A 21,334-nucleotide genomic window follows, 5' to 3' on the forward strand; every position below is an offset into this window, starting at 1 on the left:
GAAATACTAAGGTGTTCTAAAACTTTTGCCTGGTAATGTATATTTCAGTTGAACTGGAATAAAAATTGTTCCTATAATCATCAAAAAATATTTGTAAGTCCTGTATAATGATTTTCCATGATTTGAACACATCTTTTAAGAGTTTCTTCAACAACTGCAGTAATGCCTATTGTGTCAGATAACCTGAACAAGTTTAATTTTCTAAGGGTTTACCTCAGTTAAACGGTTTGCAGTTAAATAGGATAAGAGCTGTTCTAAATTGCAAGATAGGTACAAGATTTGACTCTCTAGTAAAGACTTCAGGTTAGAGTTAAGTTACAAAAATAAGTAGATTAGTCCAGTGACATACAACCTAGCCCTGCCAGCTTGTTACCAAATTCATTTTTAATTTCATGAGTTAAACGTGCATGCCATAACAAGTTGTCTTTGCTCGGGCTGTACTTTCCAAGCCTAAAATGTAGGATGTTACTATTTTTCGTAGATTCTGCCCAACAGAAATACGTACACAAATAGGTTTCAGCATGTGTTGAGCAATAAGACACACATAATCTACCATGTGAACTTTGGTTAAAAAGTAAAAATGTAAACATTTTACATGTTTTAGTAAATTAGTAACTTCTTTTGCAGAAATATATTTAGTTATTGACAGTGTTAATTAAGAACCAAGCCATGCAGACACGAATCATGTGTACATGTGACACAAGAACACAGGGACATAGTTGGAAACTTGTTAAGGGTAAATTTCGCACAAACATTAGGAAGTTTTTCTTTACACAAAGAACGATAGACACTTGGAATAAGCTACCAAGTAGTGTGGTAGACAGTAAGACGATGGGGACTTTCAAAACTCGACTTGTTGTTTTTTGGAAGAAATAAGTGGATAGGACTAGTGAGCTTTGTTGGGCTGAATGGCCTGTTCTTGTCTGGAGTGTTCTAATGTTCTAATGTGTTAATGATGAGAACCCATTAGACTTTCAGTAAGTGCCCATTTTTGTCCAGTTTAAAGTCTAGTGCCGATACAGATTTAATGCAAAAATCAGAGGACCTAAAATGCCTATAAAAATGTGAGGGAGTCACACAGTTATTGGAGAGCAGAAACAATGGAAGTATGTACTCATAATTTATGGAGGGGTGTTTCTGTGTGGAACCAAAATAATTCACAGACCTCTGGGTTCTTTGTCACTGTTTACAGATTAAGGAGTAACTTGGAAGTAAAGCAAATGGCACAGAATATTTAACAGTTGAAGGGGACCTTTGTACAGTAATTGTATAGATACATGAAACAGGTTCATGAAGTGCAATAACTATAATTAGCAACTAGAGAAGAAAGCAATGCCAACTTCTATGAAACTTCATAAAAAGAAATAATTTTGGAGAAACAGCTTTTATACTTTTACAAACATACACTTAAACTAAATCAAATTTTCATTAAGGCAGTTGTTTCACTTTCCACTTGTGCTCAGCAGACCTCTTGTTCAAATAATATGGAAAACTTGCCCCATAATAATCTTTGAGGATTCTGTGGCTGTGTCTGTGTTCCTATAAGAGTGTATTTTGTGTATTTTCACTGTAATAATAGATTGGTGCTCTGTCCAGAGACACCCTGTTCTGACCATATTCTAATTGCACCTTTTTTCTTTATTTCCCTAATTTATGTTGTAGGAAAAGTTATGAATAGCTTTAATAATATTTCATCATTTATTATTAGTAATCCAAAGAGCAAACGTCTGTTCCAGCAGCACTGAACAAAACATGAGGTCCCATTTCATTGCTAGGCAAACTTACCCCTTTCACACTAATATCCATATTCCTTTAGACAGTACAGTATTGCCAAAATGAACCTCTATGATTTGAAACTAAACAATTTCTTTTTTTTTTCATATAAACAATCATTTACCGTAACTGTGCATGAAAGGTGTCAATAACCCTTTAATCTAATTTACGCTTGTCTTTGTGGTGATGGAAGGAAAACCTGTCCACATGGGGAAAATGTGTGCAAACACCACTCTGACAACAAGCTCGTGGGTCTGAAACTTTACCTTCTAGATACAGGAGGTGGCAGTGCTAACCAACTTGCTTTTCAATTGTCATAATATTCCATATTTAAATTATCTGTATAGCAATCTTCAAAGAGCATATTCATCTTTTCATTGTAAATCTAAAGGATTGCACTTCATAATTAACTCTTAGCCATATTAAAGAGAGGGAAAGCAGAACAAAAGTAGAACCATTCATGTAGAACCAATATAGCAAATAGAAGATATAGGGGAGAAACAGAGAGAATGTGCAGACCTCACAAAGACATTGATCTGACTGTCAATTCAATACTTATAATTTAAAATGCAGCTCATTTAAAAAAAGAAGAGAAAAGAAGTCTGATAGTGTTTTACTGAGATAAATATCAAGATATTTTTTCCTTAAGCACAGAGACAAGACATATTCCAGCCTATCACAGGTAAATCACAGAATATTAAATTCAAAAATTTGCAGTGGTCATACAATTGCACTACTGTTTTCAATCTGCCTCCCATTAGCATATGAGTTCAGCCCACTCTACACACAAAACAGGTGTGGCTAACAGGTATGCTTATTTAAAAGTTTTGCCAGGTGAAGAATAAAATAACTAGTTGGTTGCTAAAAGCAGTGAATCACCCAGAACTCTTTTTCTGCCCCATTATGTACTGCATTTTGAGGAAATACTAGTCTTATACAAAGTACCTGTTGATAAACTGACTACTGTTTTTAGTTCTTCATATAGAATAAACTTCACATATAGTTTATTTAATTCTTACTGATTTTCTTACTACAAAATTTACAGGACACATGCACATTAAAAAGTCAAAAGTCTTTTTTTTTATAGAAAGTATGCTTGTCCTTGTTTAAACTGAAAATTACACAAAATGCTTCTAAGATCTCTGCATCAGAGAGATGCAGTAGAAGCAACATACAACTCTCGTTTACTTGTTTCAGATCATGCAGTATGTTGTATGTACTCATTTTTCTGGCCGCAGTGCATCATATGTTTAGTGTGTTTAGTTTCATTTTTTAAACAATAATAATAATACTAATTTAAAAGAGGTAATCTTTAATTACTTTTTGTGCAGATCAAAACAGCAAATCAACAGTGTCCTTACTTTTCTTTCAAACTGCAAAAAAACCTAAAAGGGAACAAAGTCAAGGCAATGCTGGCACAGTGCCACCACCCATTTTGCAGTTAGTAAGCTAAATGGTTTGGAATCATACCTGCTGTGGTCAGCCGTAATACTGCAGCAAATGTCTTTTTCTTAAACAGTTCTGTATATATTTTTTAATAATATAAATATATTCATTTGCCCATTGTATTTGGTCAAAGAAGCATGCCACTATTGTTCAGTCTTTTCAAATGTGCAAAGTACAAAAATAACAGGCATGGGATATCATGGGAAAGGTGCTATATAAATAAAATGTATTATTATTATCATTATTATTATTAGACTGTTAATAATTGGTTATAACGACTTAAGTTACACTTTTCCTGGGTTCTTGATAAGAATGTATAAACCTTGATTGTTTTTGATCTGCAGGTTCTATTGATACAGATGAAAAACAACACCAAATGAAGCTGAAAATTAACAAATACAGACAGTGTGCTGGATCTGACACCAGGCTGGAACAGGACTTTCATTCAAAGGTAAATCAATAATATAGCAGCCTTATAAATTTAGTTATATAAAGTGCTAAGATGCTTTAAAGATGTATTAAGAAATAGTGTAATGCTGAATGTTTTTACAGTGTGAAAATGTACCATGTCTAAGATGCTCTATTATATCCAGCAGAGGAACAGATGGACTTACTATGATAATGGCAAGAAAGCTTAGACACGTTGTTAAAAGAAATTGTTTATAGTCGCAATACCAATTGCTTGTCACATGATATAAGGGTCATGTGTTGTCTATTTAAGATGGTGGCAAGATATTGATGATGTGGATAATATCAAAATTCTGAATCAAAGACGCACACTTTTCCTCTCAATATTTTTTTTATTTTACTCTTTCGACTTTGATTTTTTGGATAATGTGGGTTTTCCTAGTCTTATTTTTGTTATTTAACCCCTGCCTTTTCAGTACATATTCTTTGTCTCTCCTTTTCTTTTCAAACAGTGTTTGCTCCTCCATTTATTTACTGCCTTTGGGCTGTTCTTTTTCTACAACCATAACTTAAAAATGCGAGGAAAGTTTAGCAACAAAAGTGATTAAGATGCAGAAAGAGGATTTAATTCAATTGAATTATAGCCAAATAAGATTACAAATGTAACGTATAATTTTAAAACATGATGCATTTCATGTATATCATTGCTTATGTAAAGATTACATTGCATATGAAGATATTAAATGATGGAAACCAAAAAGTGTAAGTGGTTTTATGAGCTTAAGATAGTGGCTTTAAACAGTGGAGGGACAAGTTAATAATTAGAGAAAAAGAAGTCAGGCCTGACTATCGTCTGTGCTAATGGAGAAGGGATGCAAGATGTTAGAGTTGGTCAAGAGGACTGCCAAGGGGGAGGAGTATAAAGTCTTAATCATATTTACAAAGTCCATTCTGTCCATGGAAATCCATAAGAAAGGGAAATTCGCACAATTAGTAGATTTTTTGGTGTCCAGGTGAACAAAGGAGAGCAGCTGGGCTAGTAAGGAAGAAACAGAATCAATTATGCATGTTATTGGATGCCAACTGTGAGCATATGAAGACATGCTAGTCAAGATTAATTCATTTACCGATTACTTTCTGTAAACTAAAGGCCATTATTTTAGATAAAGATTTTGCATCTGTGTTCATATGAGAGAAAGGTCTGTAACTTTGACAAAATGCAAGATGCTTTCATTTTTTTGTAATAAACTGATAGCTACTGTGTTGAGTTGTGTTTAAATGACTGGTGTGATGGACGACCGGCTATGAACTCCGGTCGCCACCCCCAGGCCGCTAGGAGGAGCCCTCCGGACAGCAGGATGGTGCCCCGACTTCCAGCAGGGCCTCATGGACTCTTTAGTTTATACACACAGCCCTGCTGGATATCTTGGGGGCCATCGGGAGTCGCTGTAAGGGGGCTAGTGGGCTCTTGTGTGCCCTATAACCCAGGAGTGCGTCACAGTCACGTGACCGGAGGAAGCGACGTGCTCCAGGGATGAAGAAGAGGACTGTTTGCCCTGACCCGGAAGGGAACGGACTTGTGGGTTGTGCCAGGAACCACTTCCGGGTCAGGGGCTATAAAAGGATTGTGGGAAGCCCAGAACACTGAGCTGAGCTGGGAGGTAGGGTGGCAAGTGTCTGGGCGAGGAGGATTGGTGATTTATAGAAGAGTTTATTGGATATATGAGTGTAGTGTGGAGAGTGCTTGGTGCACTGTATAACAGAAAAATAAAATATTGTTGTACTTTTACCTCGTGTTCAGAGTGGTACGTGAGGGTTCAAGAGGTGGACAAAAGCCTTAACTGCTACACTGGATAAGGTGGAATATTTTATCATATCAAAAACGGGGAAGATTTTTTTTTTTTCCAAAATAAGTGAATTATCTTACACAGCATATCTGACCATAGACCTTTCCAGCACTCGTAGAATTTCTTTGTATAACTAATATAAATAGCTGTGCTTTGTGGCTGTACCAGTCACGGGGGCAGTGTTTGTTATTGTGTTCCTTTTGGGGAATCATTATCTGTTGTAACTGGGCAAATGGAATGGATGTCTTGTATGACACAGAACAATGATTGTCATGTACATCATATGTTATGTAAAGCTCACTACATGTTTTAATCTAAAGGGTAGGGGACAAAAAAAAAGCTACAAAATGTGTGCACATACTGGATATGCAGGTAAATAAGGGGAGAATCTCAGATTTCAGTAACTTTTCTTCAGTTCTAAAAAAGTTTTACAAATAGAAGAACAGAAATATACTACAGGATATATATATATTACAGGATGATAAAGTACAGAGTGATATTAAAAGTTGTTTCATATGTTTAAATGCGTTATTACCTTTGGTAGCTCATATACATTCTTATTTTTCTGTTTAGTTAGGGAGGTGATAAGTAATATGACAGAACTCAATTTTTTTATGAAACTTGGGTGGTAATTAGCAAAACCTATGACGTTTTGGATCTGTTTGACACTTGCTGGTGGGGACAAATTACGAACAACAGTTAGTTTGGAGTCATCCATAGCTAGACTCTTTCTAGGGATGTTGTAACAAGGAAACATTATTATATTGTTATGAAATTTGCACTTTTCTAGTTTTACATTTTTCTGGACTTCCCTCACATGATCTGTGTGTGTCTATAGATCGTTGAAGAAAATCAGAATGTCATCTATATCAGTGTTTCTTAACCAGTGAGTTCTGGGCTGTCACTGTTGGTTCACGACTTGCTATTTTTTATAATGGTACTGGATGGTGCAGTGGGTCTTGGTGGGTAAACGTGTCCTGCAAGTTCTGACAATCATGGTTAATTCACCAAGAGGTAAATCTAATCCCCCCACTCTGCCAGTTGTGCTCATTTGACTAAGGGGGACCATCCCACCTTAGTAGGTGGGTGGCAAAGACACTCACATGGGGAAAAGAGAGTTGTGACACCAAAATGTTTGAGAAACAGTGATCTATATAAACCTGCACACATATTCTCAAAAGCTGCAGAAAACTGTCTTTGACAAATGATTGAAAAACTGTGGAAGTGTTAGCCAATCCTTAGGTTATAACCTTTTATTCATAATGTCCACTTGATGTGTTAAAGGCAGGTTTCAATTCATCACCATTCTCTAATGTGAATTGAGATTGTAGGCACTTCTGAGATCCAACCTAGAAAAACTTGAAGACTAAGTAACCTGGTTAAGTATGAAGGAGATAAGTGGAAGTCGGAAATGTATTTCAACATTAATTAAAAATAAAATCAAAAACGCTCCAGATCTAATAGGACTATTCGAAGGAGCAATAAAACCATTCTGCAAATTGAGAGAAATATACTTGTTTAAGATGTGTTAGAGCATAGACTTTACCATTAGGTAAAGGTGTCCCAAAAAGAAGTTCTATAGTACAATCATAGCTCCTGTGTTGTGGTAGCACTAGAGCTTGTCGCTTACTAAACACATCAGAAAAGTCTTGGTATTTGGGAGGAAAAACAAATATTTTATTGCACAAAACTGGTTTGGGTGAGGTTTTTGGACAATTCTGGAGACTAAACAAACTCCATTTAATAATTTCTTTAGTCTTCCACTTAATAACTGGACTATGGTTTTGTAATCAGGGAATACTCAAAATAACCTGTAGTATCAAAAATTTTAAGAGAAAATGGTGGTGAAACATGTTTTCCATCTACCGAGAGCGCTAGTGGACTGTGCTTAAGCAGTACCTTCATAATTTTCAGCTTATTAAAAACAGTTGAGCTAATGAAATTCATGGCAGCTCCTGATTCTACCAAGACAGTCAGATGATAATTGTTTATTACCACTGGTACTACAAACAAATTTTTATGACTGATTACTCATAACCAGATTACCGATACTAATGGAAGATTTTCTTTCTTCCCTTCAGTTATGTGACCCATTCATCCCCTTTGAGAATGGAAAAATGCTATATAAATAAAATGTATTATAATTATTATTATTATTATTATCTCAGGTGTTGGACACTATTTTCAAACATATTGCCATATACTGTAAGTCAGAGGCTACTTCTTTTATATCCTCTTGCATATACTACATGTTGCTATAAATGCTCCTTATCTCAGGGCAGCACATTTTTTGGTATGAGCTAATGTAATGTCAGTGAACTGACAAGAATTTTTGAGGTAGCCAGGAGATAGACATTGAAGCTAGAAATAAGGTCAAAAATGGGAGATCAAAAATATGTGTGCTGAAGCTAAAATTTAAAAAAAACAGTTGTATCCAGAAATAACAGGAGCACAAAGTCAAATCCAGAAGAGCTTTTAAAATAAGTTAAAGATCATATTGAGTTCTTTGAAATAGGTTTGTTATCCACATTTCAGATAAAAAAGTTAATTTTTGGATGACTTTTTAAGCCATCACATTGTTATTCAAAAGTCACAATCTCTGAGTACACACCTGTTACATTGTTGGCAGCTGCCCTACTGATGGGAGTCCCAGAATGGCAGTGATTGTAAAAAATAAAATGACAGCTGAAACGCATCAAAATAAATGACCAAAATTTAGACTAAATAGAGAATTCTCAAATAAACATAAGAATCGTATTATCTAAGAGCACAAAAAAAGCCTAAAATGAGTGTCAGATCTCTGAAACTGTTCTGAGGAAGACAGTAACAAATAAAAATTAGAAACCATTTCATAGCAGCATGCAGCTGACTTGGAGCTTTTAACATTTTCCTGCCAAATGGCATTATCCATCACAATAAAATCAGAAACCTTCCTGATTTTTGCATCTCCTCCACTTTAAACTGGTTGTAGTCTACTAATTCCATTGGGCATGTCTGAATCTAATTTTTATCTTACTTTGTGGCTGAGCTGATCTAAAAGATTTAAATTCCCTTGCACTTTCGGAATTAATGGGTTCTGAGTTTTAACACTAAGCTTGTAACATCCGCTATAGAGTGTTCCACACTTCATGGCTGGATGTCTCTATTTTAATTCCTCTGAAGTATTATTAAAAACACAGAAATTAATGGCTTCTCATTCCAGCCTGAGTCAGCAACATGAGTCTTGAAAGTCACTATGAAATCCTCAGTAGATTTCTTTTCCTTTCTTAAGTAAAGCAGACAATTTTTTTAAATAACCAACAATTACCAATTTAATTTCAGGCTTTCATAAAGGGCTACATAAAACTCACCATCTACATTTATTCTTGATAGGTGGCATCTGGCTGATGCTGTCTTTGACTTAATAACTTTTTTTTTTTTGGATACTATGTGCTCTGTACCAAAGGAAGCCTTTCTGAAGATGTTGAAACACATGAAATAAAAAAAATAGAGAAAAATAAATATGTTGTCAGGGAAGAGGATGCCTCTGGTATCCATGCCTGTCATTCATGCCATACCAGTGTTATAATTATGCTTATTAAACCTTTGATTGAGCAAGCATGTGTGATTGGTGGATTGGGTTATTATAAACCTGAAGGTGAATGGATTTATTCAAGTGGCTTTTATGCATGGGACATTAGATGTTTTGGCACAGTAAAGCAAGTGTTTAAACATATATCTCAGAAGTAGGATGTTTTCCCAGGTACATTTCTGACAGTCTACGCAATGTAAAGTTTAGAGATGGGTTTTACCATATCTTATATATTCATGATCTAATAAATGCAGTATTGTTTTTCTAAAACTTTTGATTGTTTGTGGAATTTCTGGTTTTGCAAGCACTAGTTTCAGAGTAGCTCCTGTAGCCATATTTCAGTTACAATTCTGCAGTAGATAGGGAGAAATATTAGAAAAAGTTAGACAGGTTTTCACAATACAGTATATATTTGGGATAAAATTGTTTTAAGGAGCTAATTTATAATCAATTTTCAGATCCCTGATGGTCCCGCTGCCAAGTGTTTAGCATTCATAAAAAATAACATACTGTAAGAGTGGTGAAAATGTCCAATCATCAAGTAATTGTGAAATTCGCAGTACCACGTGACCCTTCAAGGATCTTATGTGCTGTTATATAGTACACAAGTGCTATATAAGAAACATCACCTAGATGCACAAGGACACATCATCAGTGATGTATCCTGAGGTCATCAGGCGTTTCGGGTCTTGCAACATCATACATCCTCGCTCAGGCAACCCAGCCGGGGTTGATCAATTCCCAATTTGCATCCCAGTAACGATCCACGGATCTGCCCTCTTTATCCAAAGCCACCTTGAGGCTTTCTCTGCGGCTTCACTTGCGGATTTAATGTCCCTCTTTTTGGCCGCTCCTGTTATGCCCAGCCGTGTGAGGACTCTGCAGAGTGAGTGTCCTGCATATCCTCTGCAGTCAATTTCTGTTGGCTCATAGAGTACTCTCCAGCCTCTGTCCCTGCACTTCTCCACCAGCTCCTGGTACTTGGCACTTTTCCTCTCACTAGCTTCCTCGATACGCTCTTCCCAGGGCACTGTCAGTTCCAGCATGATCAGCTGTTTTGAGGCCTCAGAGGTAATGATCATGTCTGGCCGGAGTGATGTTGTTGCAGTTTGCTGCAGGAACTTTAGCTGCTTTCCCAAGTCAGCCTGCAGCTGCCAGTCAGAGGCGTGTGGAAGAGGCCTGTTATTACTGCCTTTGCCTGGGATTGCTCTCCCGCTTTAATGAAAGTAACTGCCTTCTTTGAGCCGTGGAGGAATTTGCTTGTGTTGATGGCTGCAGCCAAGCTTTCAGCAACTGCCTTGAGCACCTTGTCATGGCGTCACCGGTGGAGATTTGCTGGGCTTGACAGGACATCGTAGACCGCCTGCACCAGGAACCGGACACGAAAGAAATCTCCCTGCATGATGTCCAACCAGGTGATCCTTCGCTGGTGAGTACTATCCCACCTTGTCCACACACCCTGTTGCCGGAGTCCTACTGCCCTGCTCTCTCTCTCTTCCTCCACCCCTGCTCGGACCTCTTCCTGGAGTAGATGGATTCTCTCCTTGCCCTGGGCCTTGCCGACCTGTTGTCACAGTGCCCACCAGAGCCTTCTGTCTCAGGCGTAACTCTGCCACCTCCACAGCTTTCTCCGCCCTCCATTTCCTGCCTGTCCTCACCTCAATGCCAGTTGCTGACACCTTACAATCCAGGGAGTCCATGTACTGTAGGGCTTCTCTGGTGCGTGCCACCGTGAATTCTTCAGTGAGGCCGCTAAATGGTAGCCGCAGGATGTTATTTGTCCCATACAGTGTTGCACTGCGTGAAAGTCCCAGCCACACCCAAAGAAAGCTGCTGATCTTCTTTTCAAGGGACTCAACTGTTGAAAACGGGACAGCATATACCAGCAGAGGCCATATGACTTGGGGCAGGATTGAAAGCTCATAGATGCAGGCTTTAAACCTACCAGGCAGGCCAGAACTATCAACCTTGGTGAGCCACGTCCCAAGCTCCTGGGTGGATTTCTGAATGGCAGCTGTGTCTATCAGACTTGAGTCAAAGACTTTCCCTAAACTCTTGGCTGGCTGCTCTGTGATGGATGGAATGACTATTACCGCGATAGCAAATTGGTACTTATCAGTCCCCTTCCCCTTCTTTAGCACCATGGACCTTGACTTGGATGGCTTAAAACTCAGTGCTAAGATATGGAATTTCTACTTTGCTGTCAACAGTCAGTTGTTGTTGGGATACAAAGGAGAATATAAAGACATCAGATCACAGAGGTGTTAGGGCACACAGCATGCCCTGCAGGCACCAGCTGTTACACAAGCATGGATGGTTTTGTGGGACAATGTGCAACGCTGTGCTTTGTAAACCATAGTCAAGTGAGTGTACCCAGAAAATAATACAGATTAGGGTGAGACTACAAAGAAGAACACATTTTGAAAATAAAGAAGTAAATGTATTAAACAAGTCTGTAATCCAGAAAACATATTCCAAAATACAGGAAAGAAAGACATACTAGAAAAAAAAATTATCATGAAAGACTATGCAAATTCTTAAAGGGTAATTCTATAAGGGGCGGCACGGTGGCGCAGTGGGTAGCGCTGCTGCCTCGCAGTAGGGAGACCTGGGGACCTGGGTTCGCTTCCCGGGTCCTCCCTGCGTGGAGTTTGCATGTTCTCCCCGTGTCTGCGTGGGTTTCCTCCGGGTGCTCCGGATTCCTCCCACAGTCCAAAGACATGCAGGTTAGGTGGATTGGCGATTCTAAATTGGCCCTAGTGTGTGCTTGGTGTGTTGGTGTGTTTGTGTGTGTCCTGCGGTGGGTTGGCACCCTGCCCGGGATTGGTTCCCTGCCTTGTGCCCTGTGTTGGCTGGGATTGGCTCCGGCAGACCCCCGTGACCCTGTGTTCGGATTCAGCAGGTTGGATAATGGATGGATGGATGGATGGTAATTCTATAAGCAATAGTGAAACACAAGGCAAAAAGGTCAATGACAGTAATCAGATAGAAAACAAAACTGAACCTTTGAAACTGAAAACTTGAAAATCCAATAAATGACAAAGGGTCAGAAAATGCTAAACTTTACCAAGAAATCCTAAACCAACAACACAAGGAGCTATAAAAAATGGCTAGCTCTAAGGCAAGACTGCAAATGTTCAAGGACTGCTATTCTTTGAAACAACAACAATTTATTTTGTCTGTAGCCCAAAATCACACAAGAAGTGCCTCCATTGATTTAACAATTCCTGTTTTTTGACTAATCCCCACACCCCACCCTTGACTCCCTAAGAAGGCAAGAAAAAATCCCAAAAAACCTTCCAGGGAAAAAAATGGAATAAATCTTTGAAAAGGCAATTTAGAGAGAGATCTCTTTCCAGGCAGAATGGGTGTTCAATGGATGTCAAAAAACTGTATAAATACAATGCACAAAACAAAATTCAAATAAAACTCTTCACAGAGCTATATGGTCAATCTATAATTGCCACCTCAGAAATACAGTACAATAGTGGAAACTACGTTGTTCTTGCACAGCACTCCTAACGAAGTGCCTTAAAGCAAAATGCAAGAATAGAATAGAACTATCACATATAAGGATGCAGATTTATTAAAATACATCAAAAACAAATTAACATAAATGAAAAACAGCAATACCTGTTAATCAATTAATTGCAGAACCTCTGCCAGATTGTAGAAAAGGAGTCAGACACACCATACACAGTCAGAATCCTGAAGACCAACTAGCCACCTCCCCCTATTGGCCATTCTACATCTGAATCTGATGAAAAGACCCTTTTTCCCGATGATTCCAGCGATCCTGTATCTGAGATCACTTTTCCATGGGTAGGCCAAAAACTTGGCCACATGAGAAAAAAAAACAGAATAGAGGAGGGTTAATAATAGTTTATAATTATTGTAATCAAATCAAAATTACTTAAATTTCTGTGCAAATTAGTAACAAACAGAGATGTAGTATACACAGCTAATTAGCAGCTCTACTCAGCTTACTCAATACTCAAGTAGTGAGTCTTCAGCTAGGATATAAAGCTAAGAATGAAGGGTCACCTCTTATAGTAGTAGGCAGACCATTACACAACTTTGTGGCCCTGTAACTAAAATCTTGACTTCCCAATATTATTTTATTAATCCTTAGTATCCGTACTGGGTATGACGTTAATCTGCATCCAGCCCTGCATGTAGGCCTTCCAACCAGCAGGGAAAACACCTGGGGGTTGGTGGTAGAATTGGCACTCCAACCACCATAAAAAAAACCTCACACTGGTTCCATTCCATCTGAACTAGTGTGGTACTGAGGTGTCACCCATCACATGGCTGCACTCGGGTGCTAATCTGGGATCCTGAGTTGATTTGTCATGTGGTGGGTGCGGCGATGTGCTGTATCAGTGCATGCTCCTAATCTCTCTTTCTCTCGGCATCATAATCAGGCCAGCATCATGAGTTCTTAATGTGCGCTCTGTTTTGTAAATAATGATAAATTCAGATAAGTAAGCAGGGCCTTGGTCATTTAAGGCTTTATATGTTAAAAGGAGGATTTTAGAAGTCTGTCCTAAACTTAACTGGACACTAGACGTAAGGGCTTAAGAACTGCAGTTATGTGTTCATACTTTCCTACATTAATTCTTGCAGTAGCATTTTGAATTAACCGAAGACTGTAGAAAGAACAATTTGAACATCCAGTGAACACTGCTTTTCAGTAGTCAATAAATAAATGCATGAATTGCATATTTAGAAAACACCTTCGTGTTCCAACACTTTTAAGGTGTAAAAGACATGTTTTGGATAGTTTTGTAATGTGAACTTTAAATGACATGCTATTGTCAGATAACGCCTAGATTGTGGGCTGATTCCGTAAAACTAATGGTGATTCCAGGTAAGTTAAATGATGACAAAATATTTTTGTGATCAGCATCATTTCTTCCAACAATTAACATTTATATTTTATCTACGTTTAAAGACAAGTAGTTTTCATCTATCCACTCCTTTAACTCACTAACACATCTAATTAAGGACAACATCAGACAGCTGTCATTTGAGCAAAAAGAAAGGTTTAACTGGGTGTCATTTGCATACAAGAGAAAATTAACTTTGTTTTCTAATGATGGTTCCCATTAGAAACATAAAGTGAAAACAGTTAAAAGCCCCAGTACTGAGCCCTGCAGGACACCGTACCTCACTTCTGTGTGTAATGAAGGAGTATTGACAGCATATTCTGTATCATACTAGAATCGATTTAATAAATAAAAACTAAACCAAGCAAGGACAGTGCATGTGAGCCCTATGTCAGTTTCTAACCTGTATAGTAGAATGCTGAGTGGCATCAAATGATGCACATAAATCTAACAGCCTGAGTACAGTGGAATTTCTTTCACCAGAGGATATAAGAATGTTGTTTACAACTCATGTTAGTGCTGCTTTTGTAATATGACCGGTGTGGTAGCCAGACTATAATTTCTCAAATATATTGTGATGTGTAAGGTGAGGCTAAATCTGATTGGCAACTATTTTTACAAGTATTTTAGAGAGAAAGGGTAAATTTGAAATTAATCTGTAATTATTAGGTGTATTTGGGTCTAGATCCAACTTTTTAAATAGTGGTTTGATAATTGACACTTTTATTGTCTCCAGAACTGCGCCCCTTTTTAAGTCCCCAGTTCCTTCATCATGTGTCTACTGCATAGCAAATGTTACCTTGCAACAGACTAAGATATGTGGTGAATGGAAGAGCAAAAGGGCGGTACCTCATTCCATTACTGGCAATAAAGGAAATAAATGGCACAACATTTCTTCTTCATAGCCAATCAAGTACATGTCATTTCCTGAATATCTGAATTATTCTGTGATCTCACAGAATATGTATTCATAGCCAAGTAGGAATTGTTGTTATGATTGTTGATTTTCTTTCATTTTTATGTGCCATTCTGACAATGTATGTGTCTATTCAGGGTTTTGTACACCCAAAGAATTCAATTATGGCATTTAGTTTGTTGTAGAAGATGTCCTGAAAAAGTTAAAACATTTTTTACATATGCCGCAACAGCATTTTGTTTTGTTTGCAGGTGTTGCCATTTTCACATGTTTGTTTTGGTAATTATCATGTTGTATTTTGCAGAATTTCCTGGGGGTGCTTTGCATAATCATATAAAGGTCGGAGCAATATCATCCGAGGTCAGTCTTTTCGGGATTTAAGCAAACAAATTTTTCACACGTAGTTCTGGTATAAAACTACTTTTTTTGACTTCTAGACTTCGATTTTTTTGCTAGCATTTGGGGTTTGATAATAGATGGGCTTAAGTTCCAGTTTAAAAACTTGGCACAAATTCTGACTGTGTCTCTTCTCCTGGGGCCTCATGTATAAATGGTGCGTGCGCACAAAAATGTTACATACGCCCATTTCCACGCTTATTTCGAGATATATTAAAACTAAACTTGGCATAAAGCCACACACATTCTCACAGCAGTCTTACCCTCTGCATATGCAAGTTTTTGCAAACTGGCGGCACCCAGCATCAAAGCAGTGCTACTGTTCCTGTGTGATTTCCCATTCTTTTTCAGATTCACATCCCTGACGCAGCTTTATCAAATACACTGAAATTAACCACATATTCTTATAAATTTAAGGCATCTGATTGTAATCAACCTGTAACAATATAATGGTGCATGGAATTACAAAACTATTTCAAATACCATAGCTACTTTAGCGTTGTTGCCCTCATTGCACCACTCAGAGCATTTTAAACCATTGTATCCAAGTGTGGAATCACAGCTGTACAGCGGCTGATTGGAAAGCTCTATGGCGGGCTGTGTCAAGAGCGCAGATGATTATCAGGAAACAGCAACTTTAATTTACTTTACACTTTATCCATTTTAGTTTCACTTTTATTTTGTTGATTAATTTTGTTTCAAGACCTTTGATTATATTTTAATGTTATATTTTCTTTCTGTCACATTGCTGTCTTGCTTTTTTAATGGGCATCGCTATTATGAGATTCAGTTGTCAGGATGCTTTGTCCTTTGCTAGTGCCATGCTTCCCAAAGGTTGCAACTTGTGACATACTTCTAACTATGATTTTTGGCTATGTATTGGGCTTTGTCACATTAGTTTGTGTTTCTGGTTTTGACCCTTAATGATTTTACCTCCTGGAACATTTTCATGGCTTTTGGCTTGCCAGAACTTCTCCAAGTGGTTCATTAATACCTTTTATTCAATTCGTGCCAACTGTCATTAAATACTATCATTGGACCTAGCTATCATCCTGTCATTCCATTCTCTCCAGTCTCATTTTGCTTATTCTTCCTCATCCTTTCTTTTATTTACAAATTCGGTCATTGATAAGAACATGTGGAATTACTTCATCCTCTGCTTTGCTTACTCATTCTCCTGACTTCCTTTCTCATTCTTACTCCCCTTCTAAATGTCCAGTCTTTAGTCTCTACACTGTATTGCATAACTAAGCTTATGAAGCTCTTATAGCTTCAGGTTGGCTCAGAGAGCTCTTTCCTTATTCCCATCCTCTTGCTTAGATCATGAAACCTAATTAAAGTTCTTTCAGACTTGTCTTACTCCCCTTAAGCACTATCTATTGTATCTTGATCCTGATTTTCGTTGTTGCTACTATGGAATCTACTTAATTAATCATTTAAAATTTCTTTTAATATGAGTGTTTAAATGGTGTTCCCTTAACTTGTGCATCATAATCAGTAGTTATAGTAAACAGGCGGCTGTGCTGACTACTTCTACACTCTGGCCCTGCTGTTTTTTTCATTTAGGCACAAAAATTGCAAACACAGGTGATGCCTAGAAAAACACCCATAAAAACAGGCCAGAATTGTGACTGGTTTGCCCAAAACAGGTCTCACCCTAAGGCAAGCCTAACCACAGGAAGATGTGATGCTTCAGGCCCCGCTAGGCCTCACTATGAAGAACAGGTTTTTAAAATTCAAAAAATATCCCAAAATATAGCACAAGCCCCACAAGGAGGGGTGGGGGGGCGCATCATAAAGCCCCATAGATGAAGGAGCAAACAAATAATCTTTATAAAAGAGGATATTTATTCACAAAAGAAAAAATACAAGAAAAAGCTCAAAATGGTAAAAAGGAGTTGCTTGAAAGACCATCCTAAAGTGGAGTCCTAAAAACACAATCCAATAACAAAATCCAAAAAAACAGTAGTTAACAAAACAGAACTTATAAATGCTTCATGGAACTCACTTCTTGTTCTGGTTTTTATTAAAACTGTAATAAATGAAGCAAAAATGAACAATAAAATTAAAAAATAAATATGTTAACATTTAACATAACATGCTTCAGTCCTTAACACATAAACTGCTATTTTTTTACACGTTGCTACCTCTTGTTGGAGTGATTTACATTTTTTCCCTTATTTTTTCAGGCCCTTCCCTTTATATTTTTTTAGAAAATTTCTCCATCTTGGACTGGGCTCCAGGTGTTGTTCCATGCTTGCTTGGTTAGGCTCCAGACCAGCCCAAACCTGACCCTGCCCAGGATTAAGGTGGTTACAAAATGACATGACATCTACATCTTTCATTTGAACCTCACATTGTGTTTAGCATTTAGGTTAGGGTGGTTGGTGGTTGCCCAGAACTTAGTTGAATCAATGGATTGGACAAATGCAGCAAGCATGCAGTGTGGTCCACTCATATTTCTCTCATTCTGGCTTGCTTATTTGGTCACTTACTTTGTCTCAGAGTATGTGGGTCAACCGCACAGCCCAGACCATGCCCCATCATGAATCACATGTGTGTGTGTGTGTGTGTGTGTGTGTGTGTGTGTGTGTGTGTGTAAATGAGAGGGTGTGCTGTGATGGTCTGGAGTGTGCTGTGGTGGTCTGAATTAAGAGCATTTATGTTAATTAGAACACCCATTGGAGGCTGGGCAGTCATTTGGTCTTGGAATTAATGTAGATTTTGTGTTGGTTTTTTTTCAACCTATCTGGAGTGTTTTTGTTTTTTTTGGTTTGTTTGTTTTTTCTGTCCTCCCAGTCATCTGACCTTATCACAGGACTCATCTTTAGAGACTGTCATTGTATATAAGGATGGTACTCTTCTACTTGATATTTGCTTTTTTAAGATTGCATAGATTTATACTTTTTTTTTTGTTACTTATTCTTTAATTTCATTACCTAATCTTATTTGATTCTCAGTTTCCAGTCTCATATCATACATCATAAATAACAGTTAGAGATAAATTAATATGGCAAATTATTACATTTAAACCAGGCTAGTAAAAATGTTTCTTCAGTGGGATAATATACTTATCTATCACAGGTGTCTTAAATTATAACAAGATGTTACATATTTGAACTTATGGGTGTTTAATTTTTGTCTAAAACAAAATCTTATAACATCTATACCCAGTAACAAACTGTGGCTTATTTTATCAAGGGACAAATCTGTTAAATGTCTTAAGATATTACAACAGCACAGTTTATATAGACTAATGGTAAACTTTTGAATTACAGTGATCCCTCGCTATATCGCGCTTCGCCTTTCGCGGCTTCACTCTATCGCGGATTTTATATGTAAGCATATTTAAATATATATCGCGGATTTTTTGCTGGTTCGTGGATTTCTGAGGACAATGGGTCTTTTAATTTCTGGTACATGCTTCCTCAGTTGGTTTGCCCAGTTGATTTCATACAAGGGACGCTATTGGCAGATGGCTGAGAAGCTACCCAACTTACTTTTCTCTTTCTCTCTCTTGCGCTTTCTCTGATCCTGACGTAGGGGGTGTGAGCAGGGGGGCTGTTCGCACACCTAGACTATACGGACGCTCGTCTAAAAATGCTGAAAGATTATCTTCACGTTGCTACCTTCTGTGCAGCTGCTTAGTGAAGCGACATGCTGCACGGTGCTTTGCATACTTAAAAGCTCGAAGGGCACGTATTGATTTTTGCATGTTTGTTTTTCTCTGTCTCTATCTCTCTCTCTCTCTCTCTCTCCCTGCTCCTGACGGAGGGGGTGTGAGCTGCCGCCTTCAACAGCTTTGTGCCGCGGTGCTTCGCATACTTAAAAGCCAAACAGCCCTATTGATTTGTTTGCTTTCTCTGTCTTTATGACAGTCTCTGCTCCTGACGCACACTCCTTTGAAGAGGAAGATATGTTTGCATTCTTTTAATTGTGAGACAGAACTGTCATCTGTGTCTTGTCATGGAGCACAGTTTAAACTTTTGAAAAAGAGACAAATGTTTGTTTGCAGTGCTTGAATAACGTTCCTGTCTCTCTACAACCTCCTGTGTTTCTGCGCAAATCTGTGACCCAAGCATGACAATATAAAAATAACCATATAAACATATGGTTTCTACTTCGCGGATTTTCTTATTTCGCGGGTGGCTCTGGAACGCAACCCCCGCGATGGAGGAGGGATTACTGTATTCCCATATAATATACATTTCCTAATGTATAACTGACTTAACAATCCATTCAGCTATGTGAAGCACTAACCTTAATACATTGATGTAACAACAAATCTTCATAAAATTAATCACTAACAGATACAAATGAATGTATGTATTCAGTTCTAATACATTTCATTATTACTGAAGTGATAATAATCATTTGACATACATCAAAATATGTAAACCCTCTATACTGTATTTTATATGAAGACTAGAAAAAGAAAATAGTCTAGTTTAATATAGCAACATTTAACCCGTTTGTATTTTACAATTATTTTTATCATTTAAACATTTTTATACAAGATGTCATACGCTTACACTTGCACAACTAATCAGCATGCAAGGAAATAATTCCAATAATTGTTGTTTATTAATCTATGATTGATGAGCAAACATTCACCACCCCTTGGTCAGATTATATCTAATTTCTCTGCCCAAACCTGCTGTTAAACTATTTCTTGCAGCTTGTATAGGAATATGCTGTGTGTTTCATCCATTAGTCACAGGGTTTGCTGAATCTGGAGAAAAAGAACATCTATAGTTTTGAAGTTATATATCTTTTATGCTTATAATACTTTTATTGAAATTCAGATTTTTAAATTCTTAACTCTTTAACTGACCACGCTACAGGCTGTCCTTCTGCCTTCAGTTAAACTTCAGCAAGTTCTATAAGTCAGCTTTATTTAACACTGCACGTGTTTGTAGGCTTCAAAGACATGCCAGGCTCACTGACTAAGTACAGGATGCATTACCAATACCAATTAATATTATTCTTATGATCACTTTTGATTTTACTTGCTTTAGCATTTTTAGATATTCACATGTATTACTAGTACAATTAAATATGGATATGATCCACTGTTACTATACTATTATGTTATTATGTGGGGCATCCCCCATCTTTTAGGATTTGCTTCACATTATTAATTAGTCAGCTGTCAGACAAAGAAGCACAGACTGTTAATAGACACAGACTTACCAATAATGACATATAAGAGCATCTGCCACCCCAGACTCTGAATAAGAGTAATTAATCATCATTTATTTTTCTTTACTAGATTTTCTCGCACTTCATGCCGAAGTATTTTACTTGGCTAAGGCAGAAATTCTTTAACACTAGAATTACCAGAGCCTACGAAAAAACTCGTAGATCCGGCCCACCTTAAATCGCTTCTTAAAACCGTTCTCACCTCTCTGCCAGCGTCTTTTGTCATCTAAATGTACTGATAAAGACATGCTGCCAGCAGCCGGCTATTCCATCCCCCCACCGACTTAGAACGTAAACGAGCTTTTCCCAGCTCATGCCTTGATTGATTATCTGGGAGTGAGTGGAGTTTTAGAATGGAAATAATAAATCGCTATTTGGAACACACGCATTTCATGTGTGTTGCGTTTCTGCAGTGATCTGTGTAAACACATTGTTAAAACAGAAACGTTTTTTATATTCTAGTAACAAATGACAAAATGTAGGCATAAACTATATAATGTATGAAGCCTGAAGTCCAAATATCAAAGAAACACTTTCACAAAAGGTACAAAAAAAAAAGCCGCCGCCAAAAAAAGCTGCCTTAGTGTGGGACATTGACAACTATTTACTACTAGCCAACCCGCGGCGTACCATACGCCGCATAATCAGGCTGGGTTTTTAATGATTTTTAAGCACATGGAAAAAATTAACATTTCAAAAATCCGGAGGAGAGGGGAAGGACGCCCATTACGCCCCATCCGTCATGCTAGTCTGCTGATTTCTCGTTCAGTAACCTGTGAGTAGTGATGGGGGGGAGGGGGGTGAAGCCTCGCGAAGCATCAACACGTTTGAAGCAATTGTGTCGGAAATCGTATCGAAGCTTCGAAGCATTTAACACTCACTTCTC

At 37.8% G+C, this 21,334-nt stretch overlaps 1 protein-coding gene and 1 long non-coding RNA gene across 36 annotated transcripts in view; one reads left to right on the forward strand and one right to left on the reverse strand.

Moving 5' to 3' along the window:
- The window catches only part of rims2a (regulating synaptic membrane exocytosis 2a), a 1,351,795-nt gene that overhangs the window by 1,124,865 nt on the left and 205,596 nt on the right, over nt 1–21,334 (forward strand). For 30 of the 35 annotated variants that reach the window (XM_051936048.1, XM_051936053.1, XM_051936052.1 and 27 more), the window contains one exon: nt 3,564–3,670. The exons of the other annotated variants lie outside the window; for them this stretch is intronic. In XM_051936048.1, coding sequence (XP_051792008.1) covers nt 3,564–3,670 — 107 coding nt within the window. The remainder of the gene's footprint in view (nt 1–3,563; nt 3,671–21,334) is intronic. 35 annotated transcript variants of the gene reach the window in all.
- The window catches only part of LOC127530104 (uncharacterized), a 589,449-nt gene continuing 588,674 nt past the window's right edge, over nt 20,560–21,334 (reverse strand). The window contains exon 2 of the long non-coding RNA XR_007936636.1: nt 20,560–20,650. This is a non-coding gene — a long non-coding RNA (uncharacterized LOC127530104). The remainder of the gene's footprint in view (nt 20,651–21,334) is intronic.

Source organism: Erpetoichthys calabaricus, chromosome 13 (genome assembly GCF_900747795.2).
Source record: "Erpetoichthys calabaricus chromosome 13, fErpCal1.3, whole genome shotgun sequence".
NCBI lineage: Eukaryota > Metazoa > Chordata > Cladistia > Polypteriformes > Polypteridae > Erpetoichthys > Erpetoichthys calabaricus.